The 27,596-nt window shown below is 47.1% G+C and overlaps 1 protein-coding gene across 5 annotated transcripts in view; it reads right to left on the reverse strand.

Moving 5' to 3' along the window:
- Nucleotides 1-27,596, reverse strand: part of atp2b1a (ATPase plasma membrane Ca2+ transporting 1a) — a 145,816-nt gene that overhangs the window by 79,942 nt on the left and 38,278 nt on the right. For all 5 annotated transcript variants that reach the window (XM_038780992.1, XM_038780990.1, XM_038780988.1 and 2 more), the window contains exons 3-4: nucleotides 4,127-4,324; nucleotides 281-535 (exon numbers count right to left, since the gene is read on the reverse strand). In XM_038780992.1, coding sequence (XP_038636920.1) covers nucleotides 281-535; nucleotides 4,127-4,324 — 453 coding nt within the window. The remainder of the gene's footprint in view (nucleotides 1-280; nucleotides 536-4,126; nucleotides 4,325-27,596) is intronic.

The following is a 27,596-nucleotide window of genomic DNA, read 5'->3' on the forward strand; positions in this document are numbered from 1 at the left end:
ACACATGACTGAAGACAAAGATCACATCCAGTCTGATATTGCAAAGCAATAAAGTGCCTTGATCACTAGATTTCTGATCTAGAAATTATAGTAGCTTGGAGGAACTACTGTCCACCAACAGCACTATTCTCTTTGGTCACTCCCTACCCCCCCACCATAACCATGACAGCAATTACCATATAATAAAGATGAAAAATGGAAATCAAAACATTTTACTTATTTTCCATTTAAATTTGAAAACAATTTCCAGGGGAAAAAAAAGTTTACAATTCTTAAGTACCATATTTAACTTGTGCAATGTCACCAACCACCAATTCTGCCACAGGAATCTGGATAACTTGGCCGCCTCTTATTACTGTGAATTTTTGCTCTTGTTCAATTCGATTTTGTAGACCTCTGAATTGTTTTTCTTTACTCCAATCATTGAAAGCTGTAACCAGTACCACACAGATAACCGAAACAAGAATAGCAACTCCTTCGATCCAACCAGCTTCCGATTCACCTTCATCTTCACCGCCCATTGATGCACCACATGCTGCAGAAAACAAAAGGCATTGAATACATATTAGTGCATATATGGAGGATATTAATTGTAGCATGATTTCACAAGTATGAAAAAAATCAGATCCAATTAGTCCAACTGCAATAGCACCACCCAAGCTTCAGACTGACATTTTAACAGCAATACGTTGCATGCACAAGTCAGGCCGAGCAGAAAAACTGCTTTCCTGTTGACCTATAATCAATGGATGCAAGCATGTATTTGACGGACCTAATTAAATGAGAAACCAATTAACATTAAAAATATTTTCTCAGTAGTGATATTAGTTACAGGCAGCCGGGCACATGGTATGTGTTTGACACTTTTGCTCAAAACTAATTGGACATTAGCTGAAGATGAAAAAATGCAAGTAATATAACGGATTCTAATTGGTGGGAAAAATACCACGCTCCCAGGAAGAATCGGACAGGATGAAATAAACCAATAAAAAAGATTCATCCACCATGCCAATTTAAAGTACTGAAAATATACTTCTCACAAAACTTTAATTCACAAAATGTAAAACTAGCCATAAAGTAGGGTATACTGATTGAGAAATGTAACATTTTGTACCCGCTCTTTGGAATTTGATTGCGATTCTTTTGGGCTGGGTTGAACTTGGTTTTGCCACTATCCTGCATATGCCAGGAGTGATTTTTCAGATTTATGGATGGGACCTCAGTGACTCGCATGTTAAAGCTTTAGAACTAAAAGGTAGTCGATTTATGAAAGATAAACTGGAAATGTCAACAATTTGCATCTCTACAGACACTGCCTTTCAGAAAACTTTTGACAAGGTCGCACATAGCAGATTAATATGTAAAGTTAATGCTCATGGGATTACAGGTAGTGTCTCGAGATGGAAAAAGATGGTTAGCACGGGAAACAAAAAGTTGGATTAAGTCTTTTTCTGATTGGAAGGCAGTGACTAATGGGGTACTGCAGGGATCTGTGCTAGGATCACAACTGTTCACATTATATATTAATGATTTAGACGAGAGAATTAAATGTTGCAAATGATACAAAGTTGGGTTGGCGGGTGAGCCGAGGGAATGCAGAGATGCTTCAACGGGATTTGGACAGGCTGAGTGAGTGGACACATACGTGGCAGATGCAGTATAATGTGGATAAATCGGAGGTTATCCGCTTCGGTAACAAAAATAGGAAAGCAGATTATTTGAATGGGTGTAAATTGAGAGAGATGGATATTCAGCGAGACATGTGGCGCCCTTCTGCATCAGTCACTGAAAGCAAGTGCGAAGGAACAGCAGACAGTAAAGGCAAATGGTATGTTGGCCTTCAATCGCAAGAAGATTTGAGTATAGGAATAGTGATGTTTTACTGCATTTGTTTGGTGAGGCCACACTTGAAGTATTGTGTGCAGTTTTGGTGTCCTTATCAGAGGACGGATGTTCTTACTATGGAGGGAGTGCAGTGAAGGTTTACCAGGCTGATTCCTGGGATGGCAGGGCTGTCATTATGAGACTAAATCAGTTTAGAAGTGTGAAAGGGGATCTCATACTCCAACAGGTTTAGACAGGGTAGATTCAGAATGAATGTTCCAAATGGCGCGGAGTCCAGGACTAAAGGTCATAGTTTAACTATAAGGGGTAAACCTTTTAGGACTGACGTGGGTTCACCCAGAGAGTGGTGAATCTGTGGAATTCGCTACCACAAAGTAGTGAAGGCCAAAACGTTGTTCACTTTCACGAAGGAACTAGATTTGGCTCTTGGAGCTAAAGGAATCAAGGAATATGGAGGCACATCAGGATCAGGGTATTGAACTTGGATGATCCTCCATGATCATAATGAAGGCGGAGCAGACTCGAAGTGCCAAATGGCCTCCCCACTAGTTTCTATGCCCGAGCTGCTCAGTATTTGAATATGTTCATATTTCAAATGTTGAGCATCCAAGGTAGTGTTTCTGGACACCTATGCCCAAACAACCAGTCCTTGCACACCTCCCAATTATATAGCTTCTAGTCCAGGAACCACTCATTCACGATGTCCAGACAATCAAGCTTACAGTATTCAGTTTCCGTTCTTGGCTGGCATCTATGAGTAATTCCATGGGATCATCTCATGCGTCATGCATACATCTGCATTCATTTATTTCAAACAATGAATGACCAGGTTTCAAAAGTTCACAGATCATCAAGTCAAGGAACTCCAGCTATTAAAATAAATTAGTGGCTCCTAACTAACTACCACTGCCAGCACCCAAGCCATTTAAAAAGCCCTCTTGCAGATCTGCAATTTCCAATAATATAGCAACTTTAACATGAAACATCACAACATTTCCCAGAAAACAAAATTACTTTGGAGGCAGAAGAGAAATGACCAAACATTTGGTCAAGGAAATAGGTTTAAAAGGAGTAAGGAGGTGGAGGGATAGGATTGGAGTAATTACAATTAGGGATGAGCAACAGGAAGTAAATGGGCCACATCAAAACCATGTTGGACAGGGGTACTAGTAGCAAGGGTAGTCTTAGATCAGTAGGAAACCTGCATATATCCACAATTTTACTTGGATCCCTTGGAAACACCTGTCTTGACATGTTAAAGATAAGACCACAAGACATAGAATTAGGCCACTCGACCTGGAGTCTGCTCTGCCATTCAATCATGGCTGATATTTTTCTCATCCCCATTCTCCTGCCTTCTTCCCATAACTCCTGATCCCCTTAATCAAGAACCTATCTATCTCGATCTTAAAAGACACTCGGGTGATTTGGCCTCCACAGCCTTCTGCAGCAAAGTTGCACAGATTCACCACCCTCTGGCTGAAGAAATTCCTCCTTTTCGGTTTTAAAGGATCGTCCCTTTAGTCCAAGATTGTGTCCTCTGCTTCTAGTTTTTCCTAGAATTGTAAATATCCTCTCCATGTCCACTCTATCCAGGCCCTGCAGTATTCGGTAAGTTTCAATAAGATCCCCCCCCCCCCCCCCATACTTCTAAACTCCAACGAGTACAGACCCAGAGTTCTCAACCGCTCCTCATACGACAAACACTTCATTCCAGGGGTCATTCTTGTAAACCTCCTCTGGACCCTTTCCAAGGCCAGCACATTCTTCCTTAGATACAGGGCCCAAAACTGCTCATAATACTCCAAATGAGGTCTGACCAGAGTATACAGCCTCAGAAGTACATTCCTGCTCTTGTATTCCAGATGTTGAATTTCTGCAGTGGTAAGTAAATTTAAAAACAAACATACCCTCTAAAACACCCTCAAACAGCCTTTTAGGTACTGGATGGCTCCCAAGGAAATAATTAATATAATGGAACCAGTTTACAATTTGGGAATGAGCAATGGAGCTCCCATTTAACCTTTGCAACAGCACTTAGCAAATGATTTATTATTCTCAAATCCTATTTTTGATGCATTGAGCGAATAATAGCCATGTGTCTTATGCTGTAAATGTGTCAACTGATAAAGGCTCAAAGGGAGTAACTATCAATTACTACTGATCTGTATTTATCAATCTCATAACACATGGAACACAAAGTAGTTCAGCTTATCCAGAAATTGTGCCTGCACCATATTTGCTTCTTTATTCTGCAGAAGGTTTTAATAGAAATACTTGCCTTCATTATTTTCTCCTGGAGGTTTATAGAAAGAAAGGCCTAACGATATTATGGCTGCAATTTCTAAAATAATTAAGGTTACATCTTGAAGTGCTTCCCATACTAATTGAAGAAAGGTTTTTGCTTTTTTGGGTGGTATAAAATTTTCTCCAAAAACTTGATGCCTTTTGTCTAGGTCCGCAGGATTTCCAGATAAACCTGTGGAGAGAGGAGAGAGAAAGAGAAATATTAATTTTTACACATCTTACTGCAGCAAACACACTTCTATTAAGAGGAATCTTTAAAATAATAAATTCTGGAAAGCTATTCGATGCTTTTTTCTGCATAGTCACATTCGGACCTTCCAGTACAACCTGTATGCTTCTTGGCAGCAGGCAAGATTGCGCACAAAACTTAATTTTGGAAATAGGCTTTCAGAAGTAAGTTGCATAACATTGTTCAGAATAAATAGCAAACAAATAGCTAAAAGGAACAAAGCTCCTAAACCTAATGGGTTTTTTCCACTTCAAAATGTGACTTTATCCCAAACTTTAGGAAAAAGTATACTTAAACAGAATCCAGAAAAGCACACCAAGAGATGAATCCCAGATTCAAATACACCTCATGAACAGGGCACCAAATTTCATAAAACAAGTATTATAATTAGTAAGTTACCACTGCATTCAAATATTTATAAACCCCAGTTTCCATCCTTTTACCCCCTCCCCCCTTTTGTTCTTTTAAGGAACAAAAATTGCCAGAACATCAAGGAGATTCTAAACACTTTGCCTGCCATCATGCCATGCATATTATTAAAAATAATTATATTTAAAAACTCTAATCACAAACCTTATTGCTATCAGAATCTGTATTGTTTGGTTTAGGCAGTAGTGGAACCATTTTCCCCAAGTCGGGCAGAAATAGTAATTAGGACAAAATAAAAGGACTGCTTAGTACAGACAGCCAGTGGTCATAAAATATTATACATGTGCAAGTGACTCTTTTGATATCGGAATGGTCAACAAGTCACTTCAGAGACCCCATATGTGAGAGAAGGCCCCAAACCAGTTAAATAAAAATAAACTTTTACAGAAGCAGAAAGCAAAGGGCTTCTTTTAACTCAGCAGCAAGATCTTAACAAGCTATTAAAAAGAGAAGGACGCATGTCACAATCTCATCAGCGAACTCTAGAGTGGCTCACATTACCACCACTGGACAATACTTCTAAATAGTGGAGAACACCACCCAGTAAAACGTAGGAATTAACATTAAAAGGAGCCAGAATTCAAAACTGATTTACACCCTCAAACATACAAATTGGACATCTACAAATTAGACACAAACATAGAAAAGAGGTGGATCAGGCCACTCTGCTCTTTGAGCCTGCACCACCATTCAATATCATGACTGATCGTGCAAATTCAGAATCGTATTCTCTCCATACCCCTCGACTCCTTTAGCTGTAAGGGCCACATCCAGCTCCCTCTTGAATATATCCAACAAATGGCCCCAACAGCTTTCTGTGGTAGAGAATTCCACAAGTTCTTCCTCACCTCAATCCCATATGGCTTACCCCTTATTCTTAGGCTATGACCCCCAGTTCTGGACATTACCAACATCGGGAACATTGATCCAGCATCTAGCCTATTGTCCAATCAGGATTTTATACGTTTGTGAGATCCCTTCTCATTCTTCTAAACCCCAATGAGTACAAGCATCGTTAATCCAGTCTTTCTTCATACGTCAGTCCTGCCATCCAAGGAATTAGTCTGGCGAACTTTCGCTGGACACCCTTAATAGCAAGAATGTCCTTCCTCAAACTAGGAGCCAAAAACTGCACGTGAACTCACCAAGGCCCTGTATTACTGCAGCAAAAATCCTTACTCCTATACTCAAATTTTCTTGCTATGAAGGTCAGCATGCCATCTGCTTTCCTCACCGCCTGCTGTATCTGCATGCTACCCTTCAGCGACTGTTCCACCATGACACCCCTAGTATTTCTGGAAAGTTATTGGTGTTCTCCTTAGTGAAGGCAGATCCAGAATATTTGTTCAACTCGTCTGGCATCCCGTGGTTGCCTATTACAAATTCACCTGATTCTAACTGTAAGGGACCTACATTTGCCTTCACCAGTCTTTTTCTCTTCACATATCTTTAGAAGCTTTGCAGTCCATTTTTATGTTTCCTGCAAGCTTACTCATTTTATTTTCTCCTTCCAGATTAAACCCTTTGTTGTCCTCTGCTGAAATTAAAATTTCTCCAGGTCCTCAGGCTGGCTGTTTTTCCTGGCCAATTTATATGGCTTCTCTTTGGCTTAGATTTAAGACTTCAATTTTTAAAAAAAATTTTAAAACATAAATTTGGAGTTTTCAAGTGATTTTTTTCCCAATTAGGGGGCAATTTAGCATGGTGAATCCACTTACCCTGCACATCTTTGGGTTGTGGCCGAAACCCACGCAAACACAGGGAGAATGTGCAAACTCCACATGGACAATGACCCAGAGCTGGGATCGAACCTGGGACCTCATGTCATGAGACTGCAGTGCTAACCATTGCACCACCATACTGCCCTTAAGACTTGAATTTTGACTTGGATGTCAACCTAAAAGATCAGAGCTTGATTTTATATTAAAAATTTTATTCTTATTTAATAATTAGCTAGTGATGGAATTTCAGGGTGCCACGCAGTTCAAGCGCAATTGAGATTGGCAAGAAATGCTGGCTAAGCCAGCGACACCCAAAGTGCATTTAAGAATGGACTGCTCTGGAAAAAAAAAAAAGTGTCTAGACAACAGAACCCCAGATGAATAGACAAAAGGGACCATGGCGATTTGAGTGTACGTTAACTATCCCATTATAGACTTCCGGTTGCGGCTATGCGGAGCTAAATCGCACATGCGGCAGCTCCCGCTGATGGACAGGAGGGGGGGGTCGATGGAACAGCGGGAGTAGCCGGGGTCAGCAGGAGTCGCTGACTCACGGGTTCCTGCTGGAATGACCAAGGGGGAGCTGGAGTTTGTAGAGGTGGTCAGGGCAGGGTCTGCCACTGGGAGGAATGAGAAGTGCGGGGGGCGCAGACACGAGGTTGGCCTAGAAAGGGTTATGGCTAGTCGGTTGGAGGGGGGGCTGGTAGCCCTCTGATCCGGCTGATAACCTGGAACGTAGAGGCCTGAACAGGCCAGTCAAGCAGTCTTTCTGTTCGCGCACCTGAAGAAACTTAAAGCAGATGTGGTCATGCTTCAGGAAACGCATCTACGGGTGGCAGATCAGGTAAGGCTAAGGAAGGGGTGGGTAGGACAGGTGTTCCATTCGGGGCTGGATGCAAAAAAATCGGGGGGGGTGGCAATCTTGGTGGAGAAGCGGGTGTCGTTTGATGCGCTGAGCATTGTTGCAAACAACAGAGGTAGGTATGTGATGGCGAGTGGTAAGCTGCAGGGGGTGCGGGTGGTCTTGGTAAATGTATATGCCCCGAATTGGGATGATGCAGGGTTCATGCGGCGCATGCTGGGCCAGATCCAGGATTTAGAGACAAGGGGCTTGATACTGGGCTTGGACTTTAACACTGTGCTGGACCCGGCATTAGATCGCTCTAGGTCTAGGACAGGCAGGAGGCCAGCGGTGCTGAGGGAGTTTATGGACAAGATTGGGGGGTAGATCCGTGGAGGTTTGAGAGGCCGGGGAATTTTCATTCTTCTCCCACGTCCATAAGGCCTACTCTGGGATTGACTTTTTTTGTAATGGGCCGGGTGCTGATTCAGAGGGTAGAGGACACGGAGTACTCGAAGATAGTCATCTCTGACCATGCCCCACACTGGGTGGACCTCGTGCTGGGGGAGGAGAGGGACCAGCGCCCACTGTGGGGCTTGGAGCAGGGGCTGCTGGAGGACAAAGAGATTAGTGGGCGGGTCCAGGGGTGTATAGAGAGATACTTGGAGACCAACGATAACGGGGAGGTGCAAGTAGGGGTGGTTTGGGAGGCGTTGAAGGCAGTGATCAGGGGAGAGCTGATCTCCATCAGGGCCCATAAAGGAGGGGGAGGGGGAGGGGCTAGTGGAGGGGATGGTTAGGATAGATAGCAGGTACTCAAGAGGCCCCGGAGGAGGGGCTACTCATGGAGCAGCGCAGCCTTCAGGCTGTGTTTGATTTGTTGACCACCAGGAAGGCGGAGGTGCAGTGGAGGAAGGCGCAAGGGGCGGTGTACAAGTATGGCGAGAAGGCCAGCTTAGGAAGCGGGAGGCAGTGAGGGGGATTTTGGGAGTGAAGGAAGGAATGGCACACCAGCTTAGGAAGCGGGAGGCAGCGAGGGAGATTTTGGGAGTGAGGGAAGGAGGGGGAGCATGGTGTGTAGTGCGGCAGGGATTAACAGGGTCTTCATGGACTTGAGGGACTGTATCAGTCTGAGCCCCCATCGGAGGAGCAGGGGATGGTCGTTTTCTGGACCGGCTAAGGTTCCCGAGGGTAGAGGAGGAGCGAGTGGAGGAGTTGGGGCACCAATTGGATTGGAGGAACTGGTTAAGGGACTAGAGAGCATGCAGGCGGTGAAGACACCAGGGCCAGATGGGTTCCTGGTGGAATTCTACAGGAAATACGTGGACCTGTTGGGCCCACTGCTGGTTAGGACTTTCAATGAGGCAAGGGAAGGGGGCGGTCCTGCCCCCAACGATGTCTAGGGCGCTGATCATCCTGATCTTGAAGAGAGACAAGGACCCTTTGCAGTGCGGGTCGTATAGGCATATTTCGCTTCTCAATGTAGATGCAAAACTCCTGGCAAAGATATTGGCCACAAGGATCGAGGACTCTGTCCCGGGGATTATACACTAGGATCAGACCGGTTTTGTGAAAGGGAGGCAGCTGAATACCAATGTACGCAAGCACCTAGATGCCGGCGGTGGAGGGAGGGGTGGAGGTAGTGGTAGCTATGGATGCGGAAAAGGCCTTTGATAGGGTGGAGTGGGGATACCTGTGGGAGGTGTTGAGGTGTGGGTTAGGGTTAGTCAGCTGGGTGAGGCTGCTGTACGAGACCCTGGTGGCATGTGTGGCCACGAACAGGAGGCGGTCGGAATATTTCCACCTAAACCGAGGCAGGAGTGCCCCTTATCCCCCTGCTCTTTGCATTGGCGATAAGAGTCCCTGGCCATGGCCTTGAGGGAGTCTAGGAATTGTGGGGGGGGGGTGCGCACCGGGTATCGTCGTATGTAGACGATCTGCTATTGTATGGCGGACCCGGTGGGGGAGGAATGCCAGAGGTGTTGAGGATCCTCAGGGGATTTCTCCAGGTATAAGCTGAACATGGGGAAGAGTGAGCTGTTCGTGGTGCACCCGGGAGACCAGGAGAGGGGGGATTGGTGAGCTTCTGCTAAAAAGGGCAGAGAGGAGTTTTAGATATCTGGGGGTGCAGGTGGCTAGTAGCTGGGGGGGCCCTGCATAGGCTTAACTTGACGAGGCTGATGGAACAAATGGAGGAGGAGTTCAAAAGGTGGGATATGCTGCTGCTCTCCCTGGTGGGTAGGGTACAGTCAATTAAAATGACAGTGCTCCAGAGGTTTGTTTTTGTTTTAGTGCCTCCCCAACCTGATCCCCAAGGCCTTTTTCAAACGGGTTAACAGGAGTATTATAGGGTTCGTGTGGGCTAAGACGACCCCGAGGGCGAGAAGGGTGTTTTTGGAGCGGAGCAGGGATGGGGGGCAACATGGCGATGACACGCAAGTGGGTAATGGAGGGGGAGGGGGCGGGGGCGGCTTGGAAAAGGTTGGAGATGGCATCCTGTGTGGGCACAAGCCTGGGGGCGCTGGTGACAGCACCGCTGCCGCTCCCTCCAATGAGATACACTACGAGCCCAGTGGTGGCAGCGACCCTCAAAATTTGGGGGCAATGGAGACGTCACAGGGGGGAGGTGGGGGCCTCGGTGTGGCCCCCGATACGCGAGAACCATCGGTTTGCCCAGGGGAAAGTGGTTGGGGGTTCTGGAGCTGGTACAGGGCGGGTATTAGGAGGGTTGGGGACCTGTTAATCGACGGGAAGTTTGCGAGCCTTATGGAACTGGGGGAGAAATTCGGGCTCCCCCTGGAAACACGTTCCAATATATGCAGGTACGGGCGTTCGTTAGGAGTCAGGTGGTGGGGTTCCCTCTGCTGCCGGCGCCCAGGATAGGGTGTTGTCAGTAGGATTTCGTCAATTTACCAGTTGATACAGGAGGAGGCGGCCTCGGTGGAGGAGTTAAAAGGTAAGTGGGAGGAGGAACTGGGGGAGCCGATCGATGAGGATACGTGGGCAACTGCCTTGGGAAGAGTGAATTCTTCCTCCTCTTGCGCCAGGCTTAGCCTGATACACAGGGCGCATATGACCTGGGCAAGGCTGAGCCGGTTCTTTCGGAGTGAGGATAGGTGTGAGATGTTCGGGGGGGTTCTGCAAACCATACCCACATGTTCTGGGCATGCCCAGCATTAGAGTTCTGGAGGGGTGTAGCGAGGACACTATCAAAAAGGTGGTGAATTCCTGGGTTAAGCCAGGCTGGTGGCTTGCAATATTTGGGGTGTCAGATGAGCCGGGCGTGTAGGAGGCGAGAGAGGCCGGTATTCTGGCCTTTGCGTCCCTGGTAGCCCAGCGAAGGATTCTGCTTCAGTGGAAGGATGCGAGACCCCCAAGCATGGAATCCTGGATTAATGACATGGCAGGGTTTATTAAATTGGAGAAGATGAAATTTGCCTTAAGGGGATTTGTGCAGGGGTTCTTCAGGTGGTGGCAACCGTTCCTAGACTTCCTGGTTAGGGGATGGTCGGTAGCAGCAGCAACCAGGGCATTGGGGTTTGGGGGGGGGGGGGGGTTGTTTATGTTTCGCTGGGGATCTCTATTATTGTTTATTGGTGATGGTTCATTGGACATTGCTTTATTTAGTTGTTTATTTTCGCTGTTTCACTGTTTTGTTCATGGTGGTGGGGGGGGTTGTTTTTTTCTTCTATTTTTCTTTTGTTATTTATGATGTAAAAATTTCGAATAAATATTTTTTTAAACTACCCCATTTTAACGATTATAAAAGAACCTTGTATTTTTAAAATAAAAAATTTAATCTACCCAAATTTTATATTTTATTTAAGCCAAATTATCTCCATCATTGAAAGACTCATTTGAGGAAATACTGAGGGCCACCTCGAGACACTATCCAAGCTTAAAAGGAACAGGATCTAAATTGTACTAGTTTCAGTGTTATGCACCCGTTGTGCTTCAATGAAATCCTGATGACAACACTGGCACACTTTATACCTTATTCCAAGAACATTTTACTGTACATCGGCTCTGGCACAAGGCAATTAATAATAATATCACTTATTGTCACAAGTAGGCTTCAATTAAGTTACTGTGAAAAGCCCCTAGTCGCCACATTCCGGCGCCTATTCGGGTAGGTGGAATGGCAAAATAGTTTTACTTCCAACCAAAGATAGATCAGCAGAGTTATCCCAGGCAAGAGAAGAATTCACAGTCCAAAGAGGTGTTCAGATGGACTGGCCATACTAAATTGCCTCCAAAGATGTGCAGGTTAGATGAGGTTACAGTGCTGGAGGGCAGAGGCAGATAGGATGCTCTTTCAGAGGGTCTATGTAGACTTGGTGGGCCGAAGGGTCATAGATGATTTTTGCCAAAGTCAATAGTTTCAGAGTACTGATCTACCTCCAAGAGTAGCAGATCCTACTTTAATGTAGGAATTAACAAATGGGGCAGGGCAGCATGATGGCGCAGTAGTTAGCACTACTGCCTCACAGCACCGAGGACCCAGGTGCTACCAACCGAGTCATAGTTGACAGAGATGGATTATATTTTTCACATTTGCCATAATTAGGTCATTGGAGATCTATACTACTACTCGAAATCATTATACTGCTATTATCTTAAGAAACGAAGATGCATCAAGGCAGCTTTACAAATGGTTTTCAAAGCCAACTGCCCAAAACCTCCATGTATAATGCATCAAGTTGCCCATTTTGAAAAATGGCACACTTATAAAAAAGACCCAAATGATCTAGATTCTGGTGGAAATCTACATACTTACTAGATTCACATTTTTTAGACAACCCGTCAATCCAAGCAGCTCATGATATCAATACTGTTTAAAAACCTTCCAAGATTCAGGTTGAACTTGCAAAACTTATATGGAAGGTTGTATACATTAATTTCAGCAAGAATCTGGCTTCAATACTGAAGCAGTCCATGTCCGAATGCAGCAAGTCCTGGACAATAACCAGGTTTGGGCTGACAAGTGGCAAGTGCATGCCAGGCAAAGACCAGCTCTGACGAGAGGATGTAACCATCACCCCTTGACATTCAATGGCATTACCATTACTGAACCCCCCCCCCCCCCCAATCAACATCCTGGGGGTCAACGTTGATCAGCATTTGAACTCAACATATTAATACTGTGACTACCAGGACAGGTCAAAGGTTAACAATTCTAGGGCAAGTAACTCACCAAATAGTGGCAGCCGTGTGTACCATCTATAGAATACACTGCAGGATCTCGCCACAATTGCGGAGGCAGCGCCTTCTAAGCCCACAACTGCTACCATCTATGACAGGAGTAGCAGACACCTGGGAACTCCACCACCTGGAGGTTCCCCTCCAAGTCACTCACCACCCTGACTTGGAAATGTATCGCCACTTCTTCAGTCGCTGGGTCAAAATCCATGATCTCCCTTCCTAACAGCACTGTGGGTGTACCAACACTTCTGACTGCAATGGTTCAAGGCAACGCACCACCACTTCTGAAGGGCAGTTAGAGATGGGCAAGAAATGCTGGCCTAACCAGCGACACCCACATCCCAAAAATGATTTTTTTTTTGTAATTTGTACGACTATAAAAGCATTGAATGTATTGCTAGGTTACAAACTTTTCCAAAGAGAATTTAAAAATAAGGATACAAGACACACCTTGTGGTGGTGAGGTCACAAGGCACAAGCATGTCAATGTTCCATAATTGTTAGCAACTTTATCCAATGAATAACCAAGCTGTTCCAAAATTTAGTTGATAAGAGTCTGTACCTAAGAGGGAAATAAATCTGCCACCAAGAGGGAAATAAATCTGCCAGAGTCCCAGCTTCATCACTAGCAAGCCAGAATGTGCATGCACACAAGTGTTGGGCAATTAGGGCAGCACGTTGGCGCAGTGGGTTAGCCCTGCAGTCTCATGGCGCCGAGGTCCAGGTTCGATCCCGGGTCAGGGTCACTGTCCGTGTGGAGTTTGCACATTCTCCCCGTGTTTGCGTGGGTTTCGCCCTCACAACCCAAAGATGTGCAGGTTAGGTGGATTGGCCATGCTAAATTGCCCCTTAATTTGAAAAAATGAATTGGGTACTCCAAAATTTTTTTTTTTTTTTAAAGTGTTGGGCAATCAGATCTCGGTCAGTTATTATTTGTCCCCATATGAAACAGTCAATACTCAAAGCTTTAATAATGACCATTTGAGCAAAACAGTGTTGCTGAAAAGTAGTTCATGGCTTAGGAGGTGGGGGTTCACAAAAAGATGCAGTTTTACAGCTTTCATATTCAATTTGTATATGAAAGTATTAACATTGTATAAATATCTTAATGTTGCTGCAGCAAGATTAAAGTCATTAGATCAAAAAACAGCAATGGGTACACAGCTGTTTCCCAGTTCATTGCACCAAACAAGTACTGTATATTACCAATTTGCAGAAAAGCCACTCATGCAATTACTCACCTATGATGACTTAGAAGTTTGTTGGTTATTGAGCAAAGGTTTGTAGCTTAAGTAAAATAACATATAATGATCTATGTTTTATACAGAGCCTTGAGTTAGTGTAGGGGGTCAGGGTGATGGCGCTAGCAACAGCGCATCTCCAGATGGCCCCAGAGAAATACTCAGCGAGTCCGGTAGCAATGGCTTGGTTGCGAATTTGGAGGCAGTTTTGGCAGCACTTCGGGTTGGGGGCAGGGCCAAGGGAAATGCCGATTTGGGGATACCATAGATTTGAGCCAGGAAAGGGGGATGGAAATTTTCAGAGATGGGAGGAGAAAGGAATTAGGACATTAAAAGATTTATTTCTCGGGAGTCGGTTTGCAGGATTGAAGCAGCTGGGAGCGAAATATGGGCTGGAGCAGGGGGAAATGTTTAGATACATGCAGATTTGAGACTGCCAGAAAGGAGATACAAAGCTACCCAGTAGAGCCGGCTTCCACATTGCTGGAGGAGATGCTGACGACAGAGGGACAGGAGAAGGTGGTAGTATCAGTGGTTTACGGGGCTATTTTGGAAGAGGAGACGGTGCCACTGGAAGGGATCAAGTTGGGAGAGGACATGGAGGAGGGGTTCTAGTGTGAGGTGCTCGGGAGGGACCACCACCTAGTGTGAGAGGTTGGGGCTGATACAGCTGAAGGTGGTATATGGAACACACCTTACAAGGGCAAGGATGAGCTGGCTCTTTGAGGGGGTAGAGGATGTGTATCAACATTGTGGAGAGGGCTCTGCAAACCACGATCATGTGTTTTGATCCTGTCCAAATCTGGAGGATTACTGGAAGGAGGTTAAGGGTAATTTCTAAGTGATGCACGTGAAACTGGACCCAGGCCCTCAGGGGGCCATATTCGCGATGTCGGACCAGCTGGGTTGGAAATGGGTACGGAGGCAGCCATGTTGTAGCATTAGCCTCATTGATCGCTCGAAGGCAGATCCTGATGGGTTGGAGAGCAACCTCTCCTCTCCTTCCTCCCCCCCCCCCCCCCCCCCCTCCGTGCCCTGGCATGGCGGGGGGACCTGCTGGAATTCTTGACTCGAGACGGTCAAATTTGAACTGAGGGGAAGGATGGAGGGGTTCTATAATTAATGGGCATTATTCATTTTGCAAATTCGAGAATTGGATTACATCGAACATTAGGGGGGCAGACTGTATGGGTTAATGGTGACTATGGGCGATTCCCAATTCCTTTTTGGTCATTTGTTTACATGCGGGCTAATGTTTTGGGGTTTGATGGGAGGATGGGATCGTTGATATTGATATGGGGATTGACATTGCATTCGTTACAGATTGTTTATTGTTGGGTGTAAATTTGGGAGAAAATGTGAAGGAGGAGAATAAAAATAGTTTTTAAAAATTTGAGCCTTTCATGACCTCTGACTGTAAAATTTCAGACACCCTAAGCAGCAAGTGCAGCAAGTATTATAGAAAAGATTACTGCACAGCAAAGTCCCCAATAAATTGTTTGTTTTGTTGACTGAGGGATAAATATTGGCCAATGCACAAGGAAAATGGCACTCCTCTCCTTTGAAATTAGTGCCATGGAATATTTTACATCCACCAGTGATCAGATATAGCTTCTGTTTAACATCACATCTGAAAGATATCACTCTTGGAATCTGTACCCTCAGTACCATACTGGAGTGTCACACAAAAATAAATGCTCACATCGTGGAGTGGGACTGAGTTCACAACCATCTGATAAAGAGGCAAGAGTGCTACCAGTTGAGCTACAGTTGACACACGACGACTGACAACCTAGAACTCAGGTGAGCAGATATTGGCATCCTTCAGTCCTAAAATGACAATCCCATTGCTGGCCTGCAGACCATGGGGCTGGGCGATTAATCCCAAATGGCACAGAGCTTTTCAAACCAATGATCAGCACTAAGAACACTAAAAATAGGAACACAAGTAGACCAATACTTCAAGCAGTGTCAAGCCTTCTCTGCTATTTAATACAATCATGGTTGACCTTGGGCCATGCCTCCATTGTTTTTCCCCGTATCCAGAGAGTCTGCTCAAACAGGAATAGCTCAGAAGGAACAAACCTCAAATCGTTCTGGGCGAGAATTGCACGAGTACTGTATTTTTCCTTCTGCAGATACAGTACTTGTTTGTTTGGTGCAGTGAACTGGAAAACAGCTGCTGGGTGCCCATTGCCATCTTTGATGACTTTAATCAAGGCACAGCAACATTGAAATTCATGTACTGCTGGGCAGCATGATGGCAGAGTGGTTAGCACTGCTGCCTCACAGAGCCAAGGTCCCAGGTTCGATCCCGGCCCAGGGTCACTGTCCGTGTGAAGTTTGCACATTCGCCCCGTGATTGCGCGAGTTTCACCCCCAGAACCCAAAGATGTGCAGGTGGGTTGGCCATGCTAAATTGCCACTAATGGAAAAAACAGAATTGGATAAATTTTAAAAAAAAGTTCATGTACTGCTAATATCCAGTCAGCAGTGTTGCTTCACAGCGCCAGTGTTCCAGGTTCGATTCCTGGCTTGGGTCACTGCGGAGTCTGCACATTCTCCCTGTGTCGATGTGCTTTTCCTCTGGGTACTCTGGTTTCCTCCCACAAAGTCCCGAAAGACGTGCCTGAGGGGCGAACTGGACATTGAATGCAGGCTCCTGAATTTTCCCTCCGTGTACCCAAATAGGCTCCTGAATGTGGCGACTAGGGGATTTTCACAGTAACTTCATTGCACTGTTAATGGAAGCCTACTTGTGACCCTAATAAAGATTAAAGCTGTACAGTATACAAATGGTAAACTGAACCACGTGAATTCTCCCCCCTCCTCAAGCCATTAATACTTTCAAAAATTATGGTTTCACGTATGCTGCCATTTTGCTCAAGTAGTCATCAATAAATATGTCCATCGTCAAACAATGGTGTATCTACAACCCTCTAGGATAAAATAATTCCAAAGATGCCCAACCCTTTGGGTGAAGGAATTACTTTTATCAGCCCATTATCCATAGACTGTGCCAGTCTTTTAGCTTCCCCAGTCATGGGAAACAAACTATGCCCACCTGGTCAACCCCTTTTAGAATAAATGTTTCAAGATAACATCTCATTCTTCCAAAGCCAAAGAGCATGGACCCAATTTACTCAGCCTCATCATGGACAAACTTCTCATCCAGGGGAAATCTGTGAACCTGTGCTGCACTTATACAAGTATATCCTTCCTCAATATGGAGCCAAAACTGCACAGTGGGAGAGATTCTCGTTTGGGAGACTAAGTTCTCCTGGCAGAGCTGAATTGCACGAGACTTGTGCTCCCAGCTCGGTATCCTTTGCCATGCAAATTTATGCATGGCAAGGAATAAGAGGGATTCCAGCAGGAACCTGGTTATCAGGTTGCCATTTTGAACAGGTGGCCAAATAGCAAAGTCCTGCGCCCCCCCCCCCCCCCCCCCCCCCCCCCCCCCACAAAGTGCTGAAACCACATGTTTACAAACATCAACCACAAAAAGTGCCGTTAATTTCCAGCTCCATTTAAAAAAAAATCACTCCAGCCTGAAGGGGTGTGCTTGGAATGCACTTACTCTGATGTGCTTGAAGTTTGTAAATATTGCGGTTTTAGCACTTAGGGGGTCTGGGAGGGGGGGGGGGGGGGGGGAGGAGAGAGAAACAGAGATGGGATTGCCCTCAGATGGACTTCTGGGGTCAACTCCAGTTACTCCCATTGGCCCATGATGAGGACAACCACATCAGGTTCACGGTTGGTGATGCCAGTTGTATCACCTGCCGTGATTCTGGCCCAGAGAATCTGGTGCTGGGCCTGCTAAATGGATTAGGAACCAATTGCATCCTCCTGGTGTTGCACGCACCTCAATCCCTCCACCAGAGAGAGAGGGGGGTGGGGGGCAGAACATCACAATCTGATGAGCACCTGGCAGTGATCCCAATTTTCTGCCACATGCTACTGGAGCTGGAGAATTCAGCCCATGATCTCACTAAAGTCCTGGAACTAGCTCGACTTTTATTCCTTTCCCATTGCTAAAAAGCCAATATAACAATTCCACAGAATCCCTGCATAGAGTTTGCACCTACCTAGGCCCACTTCCCCATCCTACCTGCATATCTTGAGACTGGGAGAAAACCAGAACCCCCCAGAGAAACCCCTTGCAGACACAGAGAACATGTATACAAACCCTTTGCAGCCGGTCACCAAGGTCAAAACTGAACCCAGGTCCCTGGCGCTGTAAGGCAGGAATACTCACCACTGTATCTTTAGAAACACACTTTCTATTTTCCCTGCTCAAAGTGAATAACCTTACTTCCCCACCTTGTACCCAAGCTGCCACCTTGTCAAGAGAATCTCACTGCAACCTATGTCCTTATCGCAGCTTGCATTCCTGCCATACTCTGTCCAAGTCATTAATTTTGTAAATAGCTGTGGCACCAGCACTGATCCTTGCAGTATTAGACACAGCCTGCCACTGTGAAGTTCCCTATTAATGCCTATTCTGCTTCCAGTTTATGCTAATTTATTATCCCAACTTCAGCTTATTAACCTCGTGCTGGCACCGGAAATCCAGATATACTGCATCTACTGGTTCGCCTTTAGCTGCCCTATTGGTTAGCCGAAAGAGAAATAAATTTGTCAAACATTATTTCCTTTCACAAGAGCGAATACCAATGCCTGCTCAACTTAGCAGTTGACCGAGAAAAGGAATAGTACTCCTTTCTGTTCGGTGATAGTAGGGAAGGGAGAAATAGTCTGCTATTCTCAAAATGGTGCCTTAGATGGTGTCCTGGAGATCTGTATCCAAATTCTAATAAAAGGACCCCACTGAACACACAAGGTTTTAAAAAGCAATCATGTAAGGCTCTGCAGCACTTCAAAAGCATATGGGCAAGTACAATTTCAGAGTACCAGAGTTCTTCCACAAAACTTTGGATAATTTGAAGTTATACATCAATGCAAAAAAAAAATCTAGAATAAATACAAGACCAAAAGATAATTACTTCAGACTATGGGAAACAATTGCACAAGAGACTGCTTGACATCAAGGCAACATTTGACCCAATGTGACATCAAGAAGCCCTAGCAAAACAGTCAATGGGAATCAGGGAAGAAATTCTGCTGGTTGGAGTCATATTTAGCAGGGAGATGGCTACAGCTGTTGGAGATGAGTCATCTCGGTTCCAAGACATCACTGCAGTTCCTAAAGGTAGAGTCGGAGGTCCAACATCTTCAGTTGCTTCAATGACCTTCCTTTCATCATAAAAAAGGTCAAAAGACTTCCGGTGGAGGCCATGGAGTAGTAGGTTGGGGGCTGGAGGAGTAGGAGCAGGGGCTGTTTAGCACAGGGCTACATTTCTGGCTTTGAAAACAGACCAAGGCAGGCCAGCAGCACGGTTCAATTCCCGTAACCACCTCCCCGAACAGGCGCTGGAAATGTGGCGACTAGGGGCTTTTCACAGTAACTTCATTTGAAGCCTACTTGTGACAATAAACGATTTTCATTTCATTTCATTTTCAGGTTGCACATTTGATAGCTCCCGCCTGTAATGGACTTCTGGACCTTTTGCCCCCGACTTTTCTGGGATTTTTTTGGGATAAAAATCGGTGAACTGTGCTACAGTAAGGAGGATTCCCTCTCTGGTGTATGAAGAATTGGACCAGAAGTGGCAGTGTGAAACGACTCAGTCCTGGTAGCGAGAAGTGGAGCTGGTACCGCAGGACAGAATGGCAGAGGGCAAGGGCCAAGGAGAATCGGCTCAGTGGTTGACGGAGCAGCTGGTGAAGTTTTTTGAGGATTGCTTTGTCAAGCTGATAAAGGATACGCTGGACCCGATCAATCAACTGGTCTTGATTCAGAAGACCCGGGGGGGGGGGGGGGGGAAAGCAATACGGGAGATCGAACAAAAGTTATCCAACCAGGAGGACTATATAACTGTGCTGGAGAACAAAGTTGAGGTGCTGGACGACCGCCAGAAGAGGATGCAAGAGAAGCTAGCGGACCTGGAGAATAGGTCCAGGAGGCACAACCTCAATCGTTGGTCTCCCTGAAAGCAGTGAAGGTTTGTATGCGACGGCATGTGACGGACAGGCTGGAGAAGTTGATGGGGGCTGAGGCGTTCCCTCGGCCCCTGGAGGTGGATAGAGCGCATAGAGCCCTCGCAAGGAAAACCAGGGCGAATGACCCGCCGAGGGCCATGGTGGTACGTTTTCACCGCTTTACAAATAAGGAACTCATCCTGCGGCAGGCCAAGGAAGAACGGAGCAGAAAATGGGAGATCTGCGAGTTGCGTATTTATCAGGACCTGGGAGCGGAGCTGGCCAAGAGGATGGGTTCAAATCGGGTGACGGCAACCCTCTTCAAGAAGGGGGTGACGTTCGGGATGCTATACCCAGCGAGGCTGCAGGTTACACATGAGGAACAAGACTTTTATTTTGAGACGCTGGACGACGTATGGGCATTCATTAAAGAAAAGCTGGAGTCGATTTAGAGGTCACTTAAGTTGCAGATAAGTTCTGTAGCGGAGGCTCTTAACACTGTATGGTAGCGGAGGCTCTTAACACTGTATTGGTTGTGTTTTTTTCTATAAAAGAAAAAAGGGATTTCATGTCAGTCTGGGTGACATTATGGGCTGCAGAGATGGTTGTAGGGTGCTTTGCCTTGCAGAGACTTGATGTCGGGGTGGGGTCTTCAAATTAGCTTTTCTTCAGGGGACTGGATTTTGCTTCAAGGACTGTTTCTTCACTGGTTTCTGCTAATTGCATCTTTGTTTGTTGTTGCTGCTGTTTACTCACTGGGGAATGTGATGCTGTTATCAGATTTATTCATGTGGGGAAGAGGTTAGAGCAATAGCGAGACACTGTTTGGTGCCAGGGGCGGGGGGGCGGGGGTCATGAGGGTCAGCATGGTTCAGCTGACTCTCGGAAGCGTAGTGGGGGTGGGGGGGGGGGGTTGGTTAACAAGAGCTAAGCTGCTGCCTGGCCTGGGGGGGGATGAGGTTCCTGGTTGTGGGGGGGGGGGGGGGGGGGGGGGGAAGAAAGAGAGAGACTGCTTTGCTGACAGGGGAGGAACTATTGTTGGGGAATAAATGAGAGATTGGGACTGGCCTAAAAAGGGTGATTAGTCGGCGGGAGGGAAAAACAGCCCGTCCAGGCTGATTACATGGAACGAGAGAGGACTGAATGGGCCAGTTAAGGGGGCTTGCGTGTTCGCACATCTAAAGGGAACTGAAGGCAGATGTGGTTATGCTACAGGAGACACATCGCAAGGTCATAGATCAGACGAGATTGGAGGAAGGGCTGGGTTAGCCAGGTGTTCCACTCAGGGTTGGACTCAGACTAGGGGGTAGCAATTTTGATTAGTAAGCAAGTGGCATTTGAGGCAGGGAGAATCATGTCAAATAAGGGGGGGTAGATACATAATGGTGAGTGGAAGGTTGGAGGGTGTACGAGTGGTGCTCGTGAACATATATGCTCCGAATTGGGACGACGTGGAGTTTATGAGGCGGGTGTTAGGCAAGATCCCGGAACTGTCATTGATCCGGAATTGGATTGGTCAGTATCTAGGTCAGGGAGGAGGCCGGCTGTGGCAAAGGAATTGAAGGGTTTTATGGCACAGATGGGGGGGGGGGGGGCAGGGTAGACCCATGTAGGTTCACAATGCAGAGGGCGAAGGAGTTTTTTTTTTTCCCTCACATTCACAAGGTTTACTCCCGTATTGACTTTTTTGTTCTGAGCAGGGTGCTAATACAGAGGGAGGTGGGGACGGAATACTTAGCAATTGTAGTCTCGGATCATGCCCCGCACTGGGTGGATTTGCAGTTTGGCGAGGAGAGGGCAACGTCTGTTATGGAGATTGGATCTGGGGTTGCTAGCAGATGAAGCGGTCTGTGGGCAGGTGAATAAGTCCATTCAGAACTATCTGGAAACTAAATGATACGGGAGAGGTTTCGGTGGCGACAGTGTGGGAAGCTCTGAAGGCGGTTGTTACAAGGGAGCCAATTTCGATCCGGTCCCATAGGTTAAAGGGGGAATGGGCAGAGGGAGAGATTAGTGGAGGAGATACTCCGGGTGCGCAGGAGATACGCGAAGGCCCCAGATGCAGGGCTCCTAAGGGAGCAGCAGAAGTTGCAGGTGGAGTTTGAGTTGTTGACCACAGGGAAAGCAGTGGCACAGTTGAGGAAGGTAAAAGGGGCGGTGTATGAGTACAGGGAAAAGGCAAGTAGGCTGTTGGCGCAACAGCTTAGGAAGAGAGGCAGCCAGGGAGATTGGTAGAGTAAAGAACATGGTCTTGGATCGGGGGGGGGGGGGGGGGGGGGGGGGAGGGAGAACAGGACAAAGTTTTAAAAGAATTTCACAGTAAATTATACGAGTTGGAACCTCCAGCTGGTGTGGAAGGGAGGAGGCAATTTTTGGATCGGTTGGACTTCCAGAGGGTGGAAGAGGACCTGGTGGAGGGCTGGGGGCCCCAATTGAGATGGAGGAAGTTATCAAGTGGCTGGAGGGAATGCAGTCGGGCAAAGCTCCGGGGCCAGACGGCTACCTGGTGGAATTTTATAATAAGTTTTAAGAGATATTGAGCCCACTGTTGGTGAGGACATTTGACGAGGCGAGAGAGAAGGGATTCCTCCCCCCGACAATGTCGCAGGCCTCGATTTCACTTATTCTTAAATGGGAGAAGGACCTGGAGTTGTGGGTCATATAGGCCGATCGCTTTAGAACGTAACGCCAAGCTGTTGGCGAAGATATTGGCCACAAGGATAGACGACTGTTCTGGGGGTGATAGGGGAGACCAAACGTGATTTGTTAAGGGCAGGCAGCTCAAGGTCAATGTGCAGAGGCTTCTAAATGTTATTATGATGCCCTTGGTGAGAGGAGAGGTAGAGGTGGTGGTAGCGATGAACACGGAGAAGGCCTTTGATCGGGTAGAGTGGGAGTACCTGTGCGAGGCGCTGGCAAGATTTGGTTTTGGAGGGCTTTATTGGCTGCATGCGGTTGCTCTACCAGGCATCTGTAGTGAGCGTACGCAAGAACCGGCTGGGGTAGAGGTATTTTAAATTACATCGAGGGACGAGGCAAGGGTGCCCCCTCTCCTTTATTGTTTGCTCTAGCTATAGAGCCATTGCCCATGGCGCTAAGAGCTTCGGGCAACTGGTTTATCGGGTCTCACTATGCGGACGATTTGCTTTTGCACATTTGAACTCGCTGGAGGGGGGATGTGGGAGGTCATGCGGATCTTGGGGGAATGTGACAATTTTCGGGGTATAAATTGCAAATGGGTAGAGCAAAAATGTTTGATTCAGGCTGGAGGGCAGGAGGAGAGACTGGGGAAGCTACCGCTTAGAATGGTAAGGAAGAGCTTTCGCTATCTGGGAATCCAGATGGCTCGGAAATGGGAGGCACTGCATAAGCTTAATCTATCCAGTTTGGTAGAGCAAATGGAAGGGGACTGTCACTGGCAGGGAGGATACAGCCCGTGAAAATGACGGTCCTTCCAGATTTCCATTTGTTTTTCAGTGCCTCCCTATTTTCATCCCCAAGATCTTTTTCAAGCGGGTGAACAAGATCATCTTGGGCTTTGTATGGGCGAATAAAACTCCAGAGGTGAAGAGAATGTGGTTGGAGCGTAGTTTTGGGGGGGGGGGGGGGGGGGGGGGGGGTGTTGGTGCTGCCGAACTTCTGCAACTACAACTGGGCGGCTAACATGGCCATAATTTGGAAGTGGGTAATGGGGAGGGGTCAGCATGGGAGCAGCTGGAGGCAGCGTCTTGTAACTGCACCAGTCTGGGGGCATTGGTAATGGCACTTCTGCCATTCTCACCGGCCTGGTACTCCACAAGTGTGGTGGTAGTGGCGGCTTTGAGGATCTGGGGGCAATGGAGGAGGTATAAGAAGGTGGAGGGTGCGTCGGTCTGGACCCCGATTTGTAACAACCCTAGGTTTGCACCGGACAGGCTGGATGGCAGGTTCTGGAGCTGGCAGAGGCCAGGAGAAGGATGGGGGATCTATTAATAGATGGAGTTTCCCAGCTTGAAGGTACTGTAGGACACATTTAAACTGCTGCCAGGGAATGGTTTTAGATATTTCCAAGTGCGAGACTTCCTTAGAAAGCAGGTGCCAGCCTTTCCACTGCTGCTGCCACAGGGAATACAGTAAGAAGTCTTACAACACCAGGTTGAAGTCCAACAGGTTTGTTTGAAACACAAGCTTTCGGAGCACTGGTCCTTCCTCAGGTGAATCACCCGAGGAAGGAGCAGTGCTCCGAAAGTTTGTGTTTGAATCAAACCTGTTGGACTTCAACCTGGTGTTGTAAGACTTCTTACTGTGCTCACCCCAGTCCAACGCCAGCATCTCCACATCACAGGGAATACAGGATAGGGTAGTGTCCGGTACCTGGGTGGGGGAGGGGAAAGTGTCAGATATCTACCGGGAGCTGTAGGAGGCGGAGAAAACTCCTTTTCTCCTTTTGAGGAGCTCAAGGGGAAGTGGGAGGACAAGCTGGGTGTGGAGTTAGAGGCAGGTCTATGGGCAGATGCCCTGAGCAGGGTCAATTCCTTCTCTTCATGTGCTAGGCTTAGTCCAATACAATTAAAAGTGGTCCACAAGGAACATACGACGGTGGCGAGGATGAGCAAGTTTTTCAGGGTAGATGTGTGAGGTGCACGGGAAGCGCAGCAAACCACACCCACATGTTCTGGGCATACCCGAAGCTTAGAGGGTTTTGCGAAGGCACACTGTCCACGGTGCTAGAAACACGGGTGGTGCCAAGTCCAGAGATTGCGATCTTTGGAGTGTCAGAAGATCCAGGAGTTCAAGGAGTAAGAGAGGCAGATGTCCTGGCCTTTGCCTCCCTGGTAGCCCGGAGACAGATCCTTTTAATGTGGAGGGACTCGAACCCACCCCCCCTCCCCGTGTCAAGACCTGGATTTCTCAGTCTTTAAGATAAATTTGTCTTAAGGAGGGTCTGTGTTGGGGTTCTCTGAGGTGGCAGCTGTTCGTTGATTTTCTAGGAAAAATTTCAGCAGAACCAGTATTCCGGGGGGGGGGGGGGGGAGGGGGGGGGGAATAGGTGCTAGATCCGGGGTGGGCAAACTACGGCCCGCCAAAGGTCTTTATGCGGCCCACCAAGATCAAGTCATTAAAAAAAAAAAAAATTTTTTTTTTTTCCCCAAGTTTTTAATTTTCTTTTAAAATAAAGGTTAATTGGGGGGCTGTTGGGTTACTGGTATAGGGTGGATACGTTGACTCGAGTAGGGTGATCATTGCTCGGCACAACATGTGTTTCATGTGAAGTTTCTACTTTAAAATATTAATTAATAAAAATTAATTGCTTTTTTTTTTCTTTAAAAACCTTTTATTTTGGCTATTTTAAATATTAATTATTTTACTTAATATACTATGCGGCCCTTTAAAATTGTGAATTTCTGAATGTGGCCCTTGCACGGAAAAGTTTGCCCACCCCTGTGCTAGATGGTTGTGGTGTGTGAAGATTGGGTCAGGTGGGGAAATGTTTATTTTACCATGTTTTGTTATTGTTATAAAAATTTGCAAATACTTTAAAATATTATTGTTTTTTTTTAAATAAAAATAAAACGCTGGAGACATTTTTTCAAAACTCAGCAGTCGTCCGTATAAAAATTGCAGCTAGACCTGGACAATATCCAAACATGGGCTGACATGTGGCAGTCACATTTGCACCACTAAGCCAGACACAACCAACTAATCATCCTTTGAGATTCAAAACAATCACCCCAGAGATCCAAGACATTATCACTGAATAACCCTCCTTACCACTGCCCAGAAACTGAACTTCACTAGACATGTACTGTGGCTACAAGAGGTCAGAGGCTAGGAATTCTGTAGCAAGTAACATGCCACTCGATTCCCCCAAAAGACTGTTCTCATTTACAAGGCACAAATTAGGCCACTTGCCTTGAGGATTGCAGCTCCAACAACACAAGTTAATCATACATGACAAAGCAGCCCATTTGATTGACACCCATCTGCAACATTCACTCCAACACCAACCCAGTGGCAATGGTGTGCACCATCAACATATCTGCAGGAACTCACCAAGGCTTCTTACAACAGCAGCTTTCAAACCATGACTGCTTAAAAAAAAGGTCAAAGGCAGCAGATACCACCACCTGGAAATTCCCCTTCAAGCCACTCAACTATCCTGATGAACTGTATAGTTGTTCCTTCATTCACTGGGTCAAATACTGGAACTGCTTCCCCAACAGCACTTTGGGTGTACCTACACCACAGAAACATCATGTAGACTTCTGGTGGCGGCGATGTACGAGTGAGCCGCACATTCGGTGGGCTCTCACTCCGGCGGGCCTGAACAGCTGTTTCCCCGCGATAGCGGGACCACGGAGCGGCAGAAAGGCTGCCGAGAACAGAAGAGGAGAGCGGGCTGCAGAAGATGAAAGTGTGGGAGGCCAGCAGGTGAGGAGGAAGGAGAGAGAGACGGAGGAAAGGAGGAAGCTGACCTGCAGGGTAAGATGGCGGACCCACGGACCTTCCTTCCTCCAGGACAAAGGGGGAAAAAAGTTTGGAGTTGCTGAGGAGGGACAGCTTGGACCCACTTCAGATGCCCAGGAGGTAAAATTGAAGGAGCTGGGCGAAGGAAAGCGGCAGCAGAGGCGCTGAGGAGCGGGCTGCAGCACATGGAACAGCGGGATTCCAGAAAGCAGAAGAAGAAGAAGAAGGAGAAAAAGGGACAGAGACAAGGACCGGAAGAAAATTACCTGGGACCTAAGATGGCAGACACACGGACCCCGGACTCAGCAATCCAGCTGGCTCTGGATAACATGCTCCAGGTAATGAAGTCCAGTTTTGAAGCGCTGAAGCGGGACAGCTTGGACCCAATCCAGAAAGCGGTGGATCAGCTGAACCAGAGGCTGGACGCCCAGGATGTTAAAGTTAAGGAGCTGGGAGAGGCGGTGGAGGAGCAGGCGGATGCGCAAACGGTTGCAGCGCTAGAAGTGGACGGCCTGAAAGAGCGGCAGAGAAGACTGCTGGACAGAGTGGAGGAGCTGGAGAATAGAGTCCGCAGGAACAATCTGAGGATGGTCGGCCTCCCGGAGGGGGCGGAGGGAGCTGATGCTGCAGCGTTTGTAGCAGACCTGCTGAAGCAGCTGATGGGGGCCGAAGCCTTTCCGCGACCGCTGGAGCTGGAGGGGGCACACAGGGTGCAGGCAAGGCAGGGGCGGCCGGGCGGACCCCCCGCCCGATGGTGATTAGGTTCCACAGGTTCGTGGACAAGGAGCGGGTGCTGCAGTGGGCAAAGAGCGCCAGGAGCAGCACGTGGAATAACAGTGTTCTCCGCATCTATCAGGACCTAAGCCAGGAGGTGGCTCGGCGGCGAGCAGCCTTTAAGAATGTCAAGGAGGTGCTGTTCAAGAAGCACGTGAAGTTTGGTCTGCTGTTCCCAGCTCGGCTATGGGTCACGCACCAGGGTCAACACCACTACTTTTCGGAGCCCGAAGAGGCGATGGATTTTGTGCGGGACCTGGGGCTGGTCCCGAAAGGAGGCCCCAAGGACGCGAGTTAGGGCCCGAGGATTTCTGTGGGGAGGAACGCCGAATGTGCCTGGACTGCTGCTCAACGGTTTGCTGGGCCAAAGGGGCCAAGCCGAACATTTGAGACTCTTTCCTTTGTTCATGGACATTTATGTGCTTTTTCTCTTTTTTCTGTGGTTTTTCCCTTTTCCTGTTTGGGCTTTTTGCGCAGCTCGCGGAAGACACTGGAGCCGGCTTGCCCCAGTGGGTGGG

Source organism: Scyliorhinus canicula, chromosome 20 (assembly GCF_902713615.1).
Source record: "Scyliorhinus canicula chromosome 20, sScyCan1.1, whole genome shotgun sequence".
Lineage (NCBI taxonomy): Eukaryota > Metazoa > Chordata > Chondrichthyes > Carcharhiniformes > Scyliorhinidae > Scyliorhinus > Scyliorhinus canicula.